The sequence below is a fragment of the Cyrtonyx montezumae genome, unplaced genomic scaffold, assembly GCF_038088225.1.
Source record: "Cyrtonyx montezumae isolate F1298 unplaced genomic scaffold, pur_monq_1.0 scaffold_25, whole genome shotgun sequence".
NCBI classification, from domain to species: domain Eukaryota; kingdom Metazoa; phylum Chordata; class Aves; order Galliformes; family Odontophoridae; genus Cyrtonyx; species Cyrtonyx montezumae.
This window is the reverse complement of record NW_027071992.1, coordinates 16,307,970-16,320,074: the sequence shown is the minus strand read 5'-3', so window position 1 is coordinate 16,320,074 and position 12,105 is coordinate 16,307,970. Positions and strand designations below refer to the sequence as shown.

Below are 12,105 nucleotides of genomic sequence, written 5' to 3'. Positions count from 1 at the left end.
TTTCACCAAAAAAAATTTAAGTCCTAGATTTACAACATGCATAAATAATTATTTTACAGTGACAACTAAAGCTTTTAAATTCCATCTTTCAACAGTGAATTATACCACAATCTCTTCTGCAAAGCTACTCTAGAGTGCCTAAGTCAGACATTTCTTAATAAGCTATTAGCTCTGCTGTGCACTTCATTGGTATAGCTTATTTAATACTCATTTTCCCCACCCAAGCTGTACCACTCCTAGGTGTACATTTCCCTTCTAGCTAAAAAAAAACCAACATGCTTCTTTCTACTAGAACAAATGAAAATGTAAACCAACTATGCATCTCTTGTTTCCACATCAAACAAAGGCCATCATCTTTCTCTTCTACAGAACACAACTAGAGTAGCGTCTGTAAGTACTGAGTCTTTCCATAGCTTTCCTCAACAATACTCCCATGCCAATTCTCTTTCTCTCTGTTTTTTTGTTTTGTTTTGTTTTGTTTTTTACAAAAAAAACCTCTAGGGTCACTAGTGCTCTCCAACTGGGTACCAAAAACAGAAGGCAAACCTTACAACAGGATCCACTACAATGAAATGGCACAAGAACTATCAAATCCCTCCACAAGAATTCTACAGAAAAATCTTGCACTCTCCTGCTGCCAAGGTACATCTTGAGGAGTCCATTAATACTTCCACACACAGTAGGCTGTCATGATTCAATTTGGAGAAGAGCTCTCCAAGGCCAGAGGACACCAGTCCCACACACAAAAAAATGCCATGAAGATGATTGTGCCAATTCTTTTAAGCCATTATGAAACCTAACAACGGTCTCATAGTGGTTAGGGGTCTCAAAAACGGTTAGGTGCAGAGGGTATCTCAATTAAAAGGTGGCTGAGGTGCTCATGTTCTCAAAGGATAACCAACAAATGCTTAAAAATAAGCTTTTAATTAAATAAATGAAAAAGTTCCATTTCAGGAAATGAAATCAGTGCCAGTCCCACACCAATGCCACCATCTCACCTCTCCCACGGCCACGCTTCCCACGGTCTGAAGGCCTGCCTCCTTGATTGTTGTCCACTCCATTTTCTTCAGCTCTAACTGTGGAGAGAAGACAGCTTAAGAGAAACTTTAGAGACCTGTCCATGAGACAATACAGTTATCTGCTTAACTTGTACTCAAAAATAAAAGATTTTCAGAGCACTATGGTCAAGATATCTCAGCCATCTCATCTTTTTGCAGGCCAAGCTACAAGCAAGTTGTCTACTTTAAACTGGACAACTAGGAAGCAAAATACCTTTTAAGAGGGTTATGTGTTCTAGCAGATACAACACTTTTTTTAGGTCTCAAATCTCTAAAGAGGCAAGAAATTACTCTGCCTCATACTTCACTTTCCTGATAACATGCTGGTTGGCAACAGTAAGATAACCAATAACACCAACTCTTCCCCTATCCTCCAGTCCCGTGCCACATTTCCTGACTCCTTTAAAGAGGGGTTTAGAAAATAACTGAACACTTAGAACACTGCCAAGAATTTTGTACTACACATTATAGCAGGTAGCACCAATCTAACAATTAAAGAATGCATATAGAGGAGAGAAGATAATACCAGGATTCGGTAATGATCTGTATTTCCAGTTTAATACAGAAACAAGCAGCATACGGCTTTGCAAAAAAAATCTCTCTCCTCACTTTAATTCTTCTACAAAGATTCACAATGCCTTCACTGACCAGCACAGTACTTGAATAAGTTCCAGCCATGAATTACAAAAGTTTGGCTAAAACTGTAAACATTTCTCTTTCTTCTTGGGGAAAAGGCAGGGTTCTTTTGGTTGTGCTCTTTATCCCCTTCATTTTCTGCTCATTTATCAGTGTTATGATAAAGGTTTATGGCTGTCACAGGAAATACAGGTAGCTTAAATAATTGCAGATATAACTTAAGAGAAAAAAGGCAATGTGTACATTCAGTGGTGATTTAATGTGATTCTACGTAATTTGGAAAATTTCAGTTCTCTTTTGCACAACATAGTGCATCGGCATAGACAATCTATTTAAATGCCTCATTTCACAAAGTACTACTTCTGTTGTAGAAACTCACCTTGTGGCTGTTTTACGAGATGAGTAACATATGCTAGAGATTAATAAAGTTCCGATTAATAAAGTTCCCACCTTTTTCATTCCCCTTATGAGAAGATGAGAACATCTTCAGGTTCTCCCACTCTTAAAAGGAGATGGGGCCAAAACTAGACTTCTTTTTTCCATTAAAAGAAACAAAAAAAAATGTATCAGCTGTGCAGTGACACATTTGCTTTCAGGCAGTCTTACAAAGACTCAGTTCTAAAACTTACATGACGGACACAAAGTTGTAGAACATCAATTAACCAAAAAGGACAGAAATTTAAATTAAACTGAGTTGTCTCATGTCAACAGTTTACAGGCTGGTTTGGCCTGTAATAAAAACCTCTGCAAAAAATCAAGTGGAGAAATCAAGTACACCTGTCAAAAAAAACAAGTTATAAGCACTTCAGTGCTGAGCTTCTGCTCTGAAGACTTTGTTCCATTCAACATTCACTCTCAACCAGTTTCAGCTGCAAGACAGACATCTGAAGCTTTTAAAATGAGCCCCTGTACGTACACTCTCGGCCACGGCTGCCTCCTCGTCCCCGTCTGTTGGAACTTCCCCGTCCACGACTCACTTCTCTGTACCCTTGTTTTCCTCTGTTCTCTTTGTTTTCTGAACTTTCCTTTCCAAGGCTTTTCTTCTTTCCCCCTACAGTCTCCCAAGAAGTCTATTTAGATAGAATAGAATTAGATTCAGAAGTCAAAAAGGAAGAGAGCTCTCTATCTATATCATCTTACAGCTGTTCACTTCAAAGGAAGAAAAATAGGTATTTCTATAATACCAGGTAAGTAATACATACCAAGTACTACACTGATATAAATGGAAAATTTAGCTCTATTTTTGCAAAGAGATGAGAAAGAAATAAATATTAGAAATCAAATGCAGGCTAAGAACTTGGATGATACAGGTGGTCACAATAAGCCAAACCATCTGCTCACACAGCCAAAGCTCATCACAGAGAGCAAAAGCCAAGAAATAGTATATCTAAACAAGAAAAAAGACTGAGGTCCAAACATCAGACCTTAATTTTAATATAAAAATCCATCCTTAACATAAATTCAGTGATAATACCACTTCCACATGAACATTTGTAAGAGTTGAAAATAAAGTGACTAAAACATTTGCTAAAAACAATAGTCATTCATGGATTATGGAATTGCATGCTTAGTCTACTGAGCAGAGTAAAGAAGAAAATTATTATCTGTAAACCACAAAGATGGCAAATACTTTCAATGTTCCTCTCCCTAAGAACTTATTATCTAAATACAGTTTACATACAGGATATTTGCTTATGTAGATAAGTTGCCATTAACTATGAAGCACTAAATAAAGCCCATAATCTCACAACAGGCAAAATGTCTGTGATTTTGGTCTTGTCTTATTTCTTTTCAATTCAGACAAATAAGAAGCCTTCACAAAATAGGCAGTGACCAGCTAATCCAAGTCACCTAACTAAGAAAATTAATGCTGATGAGCAAGCAGGTAGCAAAACAGTTCGTAAACATAAAGTTTAAATGTACTGTGTAGGAGAGTAAGTATATGAATAGTCACTCTTACTTTTTGAAGAAGTGCATGTGAGAAAGAAAGCTGAAATCCCTGCTCAATTTAATCTCCAGTATTGAGGACTACAGTGCCATAAACCAACGTAGGTGAAGCACCAATGCTGTAGATTAGAAGCACAAAACTGCTTGTTTGAGCAACACTATATTATTTGTTTGACAGAAAACTCAGCCTCCTCCAGTAAGTATCAAATGAAGTACTGTATGAGGCCAGTCTCTCCTCAGTGGTGTTTAGGAACAGGACAAGGAGCAACAGCCTAAAATTTGAACATTAGTTCTGTACAAACACATGGAGTAACTTCTTTACCATAAAGGTGACAGAGCAGAATGGGCTGACCAGAGAGGTTGCAGAGCCTCCTTCTATGGAGCTATCTAAGACCCATCTGGACATCTACTTGTGCAACCTATAGTAGTGAGCCTGCTTTCCCATGCAAGTTGGACTTGATCTACTGAAGTATCTTCCAAGCCTTGCGACTTTGTGTGTGTGTGATTTCAGCTGCCGTAGCCTACGAAACTTTTACACACTAGGACACACTGAGTGTTACAGAGATTTTTCAAGAGAATTAAGTAACTACACTGACATCTGAAAAAAAAAATCTAGATGGTTCAGAATGCACTATTTCTCTAACGAGTATAGTGCCAAAAGTTTTTTAAACTTTTTAAGAAATTCCCTGAACTAACTGAATTTTTCAAATCATATGTAAAAGCAGACTCTCTTTAACAAAGCTTTATATGACTTGAAAAGTATCAGTAAAAGGACAGCAATGGAAGCATCTAATTTCCACGCTTTCCCACAGATAAAGATTTCAGACAATCACAAAGGCTTTGGGACTTGAAAAGACTTTTAGTACTATTTATACAAGAAAAACAAACAATGTAATTTTAAAGGAATCTGAGAAGTTGGGAACTGCGCTGTGTCTGTGCATGGGTACACATCACAGACTACTGTGCTTTTGTTAAGGAGTTAACTGATTATAATTTCAGCCGAGGATGCCTTCTGCAACCCAAATTGAAGTTGTGGACTTGATTCTTGGAAATATATAGCACAAGTTCCCTCTTGCTTGCCTCATCCCCTTTTAAACTACCTTCAAAAGCTTGAGCAACTAAAATATGGTTGGGCATAAAATGGTTTTTACTCCTGTAGGAAATCAAAAGTCTTAGGCAAAGAAACATGCCCCACTCTCCTCTCCCTCTATACATCCAAAGCCAGACTATCGCAACTATTCTAAGTGAAAAGGCTTCATAAAGACAGAGTACAAAGCTTTAAGGATCACAATATTTTAAAAAAATAAAAATAAGAAACATATCTGGGAGTGTGTCAAACAATTTATAAATAGACACTGTCTATCACTCCTTGCTTTTCAAATTCTTCAAACTCTATAGATACATCTATCAAATGAGGTAAAAAAAAAAACACCAAACCACAGTGCACTAAAGCAAAGCAAAGTTCAAAACAGATTTGGCAATCTGTACTCAGAACAAGTAGCATCTCTGCTTCCATCTTTCTATCACACTATAACTGTTCTGGAGTACAACGGCCCAGCAACAAACCATTTCAAGCTGTAGGTCCGTAATTCCAAAAAGAGTAATAAATGACTTCACACACTGATGAAGAGCTTCCTAATTAATATATTTTCACCCTTCATCACTGTGCCCCTTAAGTTCTCAGTATGTTTTTTGTGAGTTGCGTTTCTTCTATGGACAGCAATGTGTTCAGAGGGACTTTGTCAAAAAGTGAAGATACAGTATCCTAAAGGAAGTTTATACCATATAATCATTACTTTTAACAATTTGCAACAAGGACAAGAAAGCATTTAATATTCTGGATGTTTGTGTTTGGTTTTTTTCTTTTGCTCTTTTGTTTATTAATCAAAAAAACTATTTTCAACTAGAAAATTAGAAATACAAAAGAAGACAGAAAAGATAGCATGTTACCATGATTGGTATAATCAAGGTGAAATGGTCACTTCTACTATCAGCTTACTCACTCAGCATCATACATTGCTGTGCATTACATGACTTCAACTCTTAGAAAGGAAAGAGGATAGAAAAGAAAGCTCCCTTGGTTAGAACAGTATGTGACCTAGATCTGGGGAGTACAAAGTAACGTTTCCTCACTAACAATAAGCACACCCTGATAAATCACAGGAAGCAGTCAACATTCAGTTCTAAGAAAGCAAGTACAGATTTCTTTCCTGATTTATATGAGATAGTAAACTGGATTCGGTCTCAGATAAACTGTAAATCCCTCCAGCAAAAGCTTAAGGCAATTTAGTGAAAACCCTCAGCTGCCGTGCAATACTAAGTGACATTGTTGCTACACACAGCTCAAGTTTCCTCTTTCTGTTTCTCAATAAAGTCCAAACGAGCAACACAGTAACAAAAGAATTATTTGCTGAATCCTCTGTTGCTATTATTAGCTTCCTACTCATCTTTTAGATACAGACCTCAAAGCCTGCAGTGTATTCCTAAAAGTATGACATGTCTTCAAGTAACTCCCCTACACTTTTAGATTTTCAGAGATAGTAGCAAACACAGTACTGCCAAAGTCTCAGGACTCACGATTGTGGAGGTGCTTCAAACAGCTCAGCATAAAACAAAAACATGTTCCAAACACCTAAATAAAAGCTGGAAGACTACAGGGACAAAAGCAGAAAATCCATGGCATTCTCAAGGTTCAGCCTATGCACACAAAAGAAGCTGCTTTGGTTCTTCTTGTTTCTTTCAGAGGAACTTCAGTGAGGACATGAAGATTTAAGGCTTCTATACAGGGCTTTCCTAGTCACTACCTCAAAGTAGAAAGGTATAGCAAGCAAAAAGATTAGTTGAACACTAAAGTAAAACCTTACCATGTCTGAACTTCCTTCCAGCAGTATGTTGATTGCTCTGTTCATATCCCCATTACAATCATGTAGTGCCACTATGCACTCATCCTGGTTTTTCCCCGTCACTTCCATAAGCTGGCAGTAAAAGTCACACATGTTAAAATATTCAAATTATCATCATAAAGTAAGAGTTAGTACCACCACAGATTCCAACAATATGTTCAGCTATTGTGTCACAGCAACTTAAAATCCTGCATAAAGTTATCTACCTTGTACGGATCCACGACTCAGATAAGAGACAGGTTTAAGTGACAACCAAGGAAGTATCCAAACTCTTTTTTTTTTACTTTATATTACATGCTTTCAAAATGCTGTTATTCCCAAGACAACTGCACGAGTGTAAAAATGTAAGGGACTAGGACAGCTCCAGTATCATCCTCCCTCACCAGTTGACCCCACTATATAAGCACAGCCATCAAGTAAACCATGGTGGAGAATCCAGACCCATCTGAAAAAATATCCAGAGAAGTTAACTTTTTCAGCTAGATCACTTCCTTCAATCTACTTTAGCTTAAAGCCACACAAATGGTCCAAGTGATGGCAGCTCAAGGAGAGTTGGTACTGAATTATGATCTGTGGACCTGCAGTGTGCATCCTGAGTAGCATGGAACAGATATAAACGAAATCTGTCATGGGGTATCCGATACCTCTACCCACAGAGAAGTAAAATAAAATAAGAAAAGAAAAAGAAAATTTAAAAAGAAAAATAATAAAAAATAAAATAAAAATAATAAATAATAAAATAAAAAATAATGAAAAAACAAACCAACACAAGATAAGAGATAAATATGCACATTTAAGACTTTGTAGAACTCTCTATGAAGAATTTAATTCTTAGCCTTCTAATCAGCACAGCTACAGGCATATTTCAGGGTCCTTTGGCTTTAGGATCTACAGGACTTCCCTCCTGGCATAACAATGAACTTTATGGAAAAGGAAAAGAAAAACAAAAACAGTTAACAGTGCCTCAGAGGAGGCTTTAGAAAGGAAAGGAGATTAAGAAGTGTGTCCCCACCTCCTCCATCAATGCATTCACAATAGCTCCTCTTCTAGATGTGATCCTACATACTATATGAACTGTGATGTGCTCCCTAAGGCAGAATTACCAGTACAATTTACCTAAACAGGTATAGTTGAGTCCTCAATATTTAGCTACAACCGTGTAACGGAAGCTTGAATACATAAACCCCAAACTCAGCATGATAGAGGAAACAGTGTGATATTTCAATTTAACGCACACACAGATCTAGGATGTCCCATTTTAAAAGAAGAAAAATCATACCACTTCAATTTGCCTTTCACTAATATTAGATTTTCACTTTTCCTGAAAAACAGATTGAGCAAACACAGCCGACGTAGGCAACCTGTTTTTCCCACGTGCACGTACATGCAGACAAACCGAACACACTCACTAATCCTGACACAGCTAAGCATCAGAACCACACTGGAGTTTAGAAGAAACATGAACACAGATGAGCTTTGGCTAAAAAGCTTGTTTACAAAGGGAACTGCACCAGTGTAACTATACAACCAGCATTATGGTTTCATCTAAATAATAATCAGCTGCCCTAGCTCCAAAACGCAAGCCACCCTCGGAATACCTTATTTGCAGGGCATAAAAACTCTGTACTATAAGAAACATACTTGTTTCACTTTATCTTCAAAATCTGCATCATTCTTATCGTAGATGATCTGAGCAAGGCGAATCTGTTCTGCTGTTGCCTGAAAAATGCAAACATTCAATAAAGTTCACAAAGTGTAACAACATAATTTTTAAAAATATCTCCTAGAGTCACTATTTTTCTCTCCAGATTCTCAGAAAGTATATATGCAGCAAATATAGAAGAGCTATGGGGAAGTGATTAACATTTTCTTCTCCATGTCCACTTTTCAGTTAAGACGTTTATTGGAATAGAAGCAATTTCAACATGTGTAACTGATGTCTGTGCCAAAGTTAAAAGTCACTACACAGATAAGACAACTATGTAACAGAATTTATTACACAAGTTTGTTTTGATAATATTACTTTTAGTTTTACTTAGTTTTTATCACTCCAGAGTCATTTTTATGATAAAAAAAAAAACAGTAATGGTGTTTTTCTAAATTAACCTTCAGTCTGATGATTCCTGCTCCCATCACCTTCCCTTGACTCTGCAAATGTGTCTGTAGATTTATAGTACTTAAAAGACAGGGCTGCACCTCCAGATTCTGCCTGCGAGCAGCTGCACTAATACTGACCTCTGGAAACTGCTACAGGATCTTGGTACTTATGAAATACTTGGTGCCACTGAAACATTTCTGGACCACGAAGGTATACTCACAGCTTCTCCAGAAGTTGTTAAGACTAAAACAGATGGATGCAGTAGAGCACCATAAATCCTACTCTGTGATGGATGCCCCACAAACAAAATTACTCAACACCATTAATGTCTCCATATATAAGGCTACTCCAAATGTAATCCACTTGAACTGCATTCCCAGAAAAATACCAAAGATAACTGTATGCTGCATGATCCTGGTCCTAATTTGATTTCTGCTCAAACAGAAAAGACTTTCTAGAGAAGGCTGATATTGAAGAGAGCTAATACTCAAAATGCAATTAGATGTGCTGCAAAATATTTCTTCATTAAGAAAGGGATCACTTCATCCACTGACATTCTTGAATAAAAGGATTCATCCTGAGCAGCTGCTTGAACCTCACCTTTTGAAGACTCACTTCAGAGAATACCAACATGAAGTTCTGAGCCTCAAGAGTTTGACTCATCAGCCTCAAACTGCATCGCTGCTGGAGTTTACCACAAATACAAGCTCTGGAGAAGGTCGCCAAGTGCAAATGCTGAGAAGAGTCTAAAAATTACTCCACCATACACGATCAGCTGCTTATTTGCTGAGAAGTTACTGCAGCTGTCTCAGTTCCTTGAGGGAAGTGACATTTTGCCAAGCTGAGAGGCAATGTTTCACGACAATTAGTGCTTGTAACAGAGTTAAGCACTCTGTGCTATTTCACATTTCCAAAGTATCATGCTGACAGCTTCATACGTCAACTGGTAACACAAACGAGAGACTACTGCAGAATTCCCGGCTCCAAGCCTTGTATTTCCCAGAGCACACTGCACCTTCATGAAAGCCTCTCAGTTAGTAGGGTGCGCTGTGCAAAAAACCCTTTATTGGAGTCTGCCAGGTGAGCAAAGAACAGAAAGTAGATGTCCACCAGTTTCAGGACTTATGCCTTGTTGATACATCCTCTTCCTCTGACTGACTTCAGTATCCTTGGTCCCATCACAATTTTTAAACTAAAGACATTTCATTTACAGACATCCAAAGCAGAAAAACTCTGACAACGTAATTTCTGTATAGACATGACCACGTATTTGACCAAAAACAGGAAGCTATTAATATATATATTTTTTAAGTCCCCATCAGATGACAGAATATAGCAATTTAGTAACAAAACGTGTGACATTTTTTCCTGTGTAAGCCGAGGGCTTGGAAAATCACCAGTACTTATGCCTGTGAACTACCTCCATACAGAAGTCAAGATTCTAAAGAACAACAAAGATGTTTTTATTACACAAACACCAAATCATTGTCACAAGTTTGGGTTGGTTGGGTTTTTTTGCCCAGTATCTTCCTGTTCTTCATTCTTTAAGACACCATCTTTACAAGTAACATTTTATTGTCCTATAAAATAGTATGGAACTTTACTCAGCCTTTCAAGATACATGATCTTTGCAGTGTTAGCACACAATATTTTGAATCAACAACTTACAACTCCCAGAAAACAGAAACATACAAAATACAAAATTAAGTAACAGTAATAGGCTCAGATCTTATAATAAAATAGTGTATTTATTATCCAGATGCCACAGAGAATATCTGCAGTGTAACTTCTTAAACTGTGGTAATAGGATATGACAATAAAGAAATCTCCATTTAGGAAAGCCATGTTCTCCTAGACTCAGAGAAAATAATCAGTAGTGATTAAACAGTAAAGCAATGCATCTTTCTGTTGATATCTCAGATTTTACTACTTAGGAAAGTCCATCTCCATTTCTAAATAATAAAAGCATACTGTGCAGTAAAGCTAGTTGCTGTACATTTGATAACCATCTTCTGTATTGAACTGTGTTTGTTAAGCAAGTAGAAAAATAAACAGATAAACCCCTGAATACGTGCAGTAAGACCAAATGCTTAAAACCTCTGAATCACACCAGTTGGACAGGCCCTCCAGTAATACTAGTGCAACCTTCCACTGAGGGCAGGTCCTTTCAGAGGAGTTGCCTGGGGCCAGATAGAGATCTCACTACCTCCCTAATCCTCATTTCGGTATTTAACTGAAGGTATTTCAGTATTAACTGTGAAGGCAGTCTTTTTTCCTCCTTCTTCCCTTTAACAGCTAAAATTTCCAGTGTTCCAGCTTGAGCCAACAGACCTCTGAGAAGACTCAGGCTTTACCTTTTCCACACCCTCACATTAGGTATCTGAATAAAACCTTGCCTTTCCTCTTAGAGTTGAACAAACCTAGCTCTTATGACTCGCTCTTAATCATCCTATGCTCTGGTCTCTCAGACATTTCTTTACTGGACTTGCTCCCACCTCCCCAGAACTGGTCTTGTATATGACAAAAAAAAAAAAAAAAGGAAAAAAAAAAGGAAATAGGGAAATAATTTCACAGAATACTGTAACAGAATAGCTTGGATTAAAGGGACCTTAAAAGTCACCCACTTACAACCCCCTGTCATGAGCAAGGACACCTTCCACAGGATCATGCTGCCCAAGACTCAGTCCATTATAGCCATGAATGCCTCTGGGGATGGGGCATCCAATTCCCTGGACAAACTGTTCCCGTGCCTCACCACATCCATAGGAAGAATTTCTTCCATGTGTCTAACTTAAATATTTCTCTTCTTTTAAATCTATTACCCCCTGTCCCATCATTACACTTTCAGATAAAAAATTGCTTCCAGCTTTCCTGTAGACTCTTCAAGGCACTGGAAGGCCACTATGTCTCCCCAGGGCCCACTCTTCTCTGGGCCAAACAAGCCCAGCTCTCTCAGACCACCATCACAGAAGAGGTGCTCCAGCCTTCTGATCAGCCTCAGTGGTCTCTACGTCCTTCATGTGGTGGAACTCCCAAAGCTGCATGCAGCACTGAAGACAGGGTCTTAGAAGAGCTGAGTAGAATGGAACAATCATCCCCCTTGCCCTGCTGGCCGTGGTCCTTTTGATACAGCCCAGGATACGACTGACTTTTTGGGCACAAGTACAAGCTCATGTTGAATCTCTCAACAGCCAGCGCCCCCAGGTTCTTCTCTTCAGGACCACACTCCATCCAGCCATTCCTCAGTCTGCACTGATATTTGAGATTGCTTCAACACAGGTACAGCAACTTACACTTGACCTTGCAATGCTTGCACAGGCCTACCTCTCATGCCTGTCAAGGATGCTCTGGCTGGCATTCCTTCCCTCTAGGTTAACAATTGCACCATTCAGCTTGGTGTCATGCACAAATTTCCTAAGGGTGCATTCAAATCCACCAGTGTTGTTAATAAGACATTAAACAG

General features: G+C 38.2%; 1 protein-coding gene across 3 annotated transcripts in view; it reads right to left on the bottom strand.

Annotated features, from left to right (window-relative positions):
* The window catches only part of UBAP2 (ubiquitin associated protein 2), a 112,329-nt gene that overhangs the window by 77,253 nt on the left and 22,971 nt on the right, over nucleotides 1–12,105 (bottom strand). For all 3 annotated transcript variants that reach the window (XM_065740099.1, XM_065740101.1, XM_065740100.1), the window contains exons 3-6: nucleotides 8,186–8,263; nucleotides 6,506–6,616; nucleotides 2,611–2,764; nucleotides 999–1,076 (exon numbers count right to left, since the gene is read on the bottom strand). In XM_065740099.1, coding sequence (XP_065596171.1) covers nucleotides 999–1,076; nucleotides 2,611–2,764; nucleotides 6,506–6,616; nucleotides 8,186–8,263 — 421 coding nt within the window. The remainder of the gene's footprint in view (nucleotides 1–998; nucleotides 1,077–2,610; nucleotides 2,765–6,505; nucleotides 6,617–8,185; nucleotides 8,264–12,105) is intronic.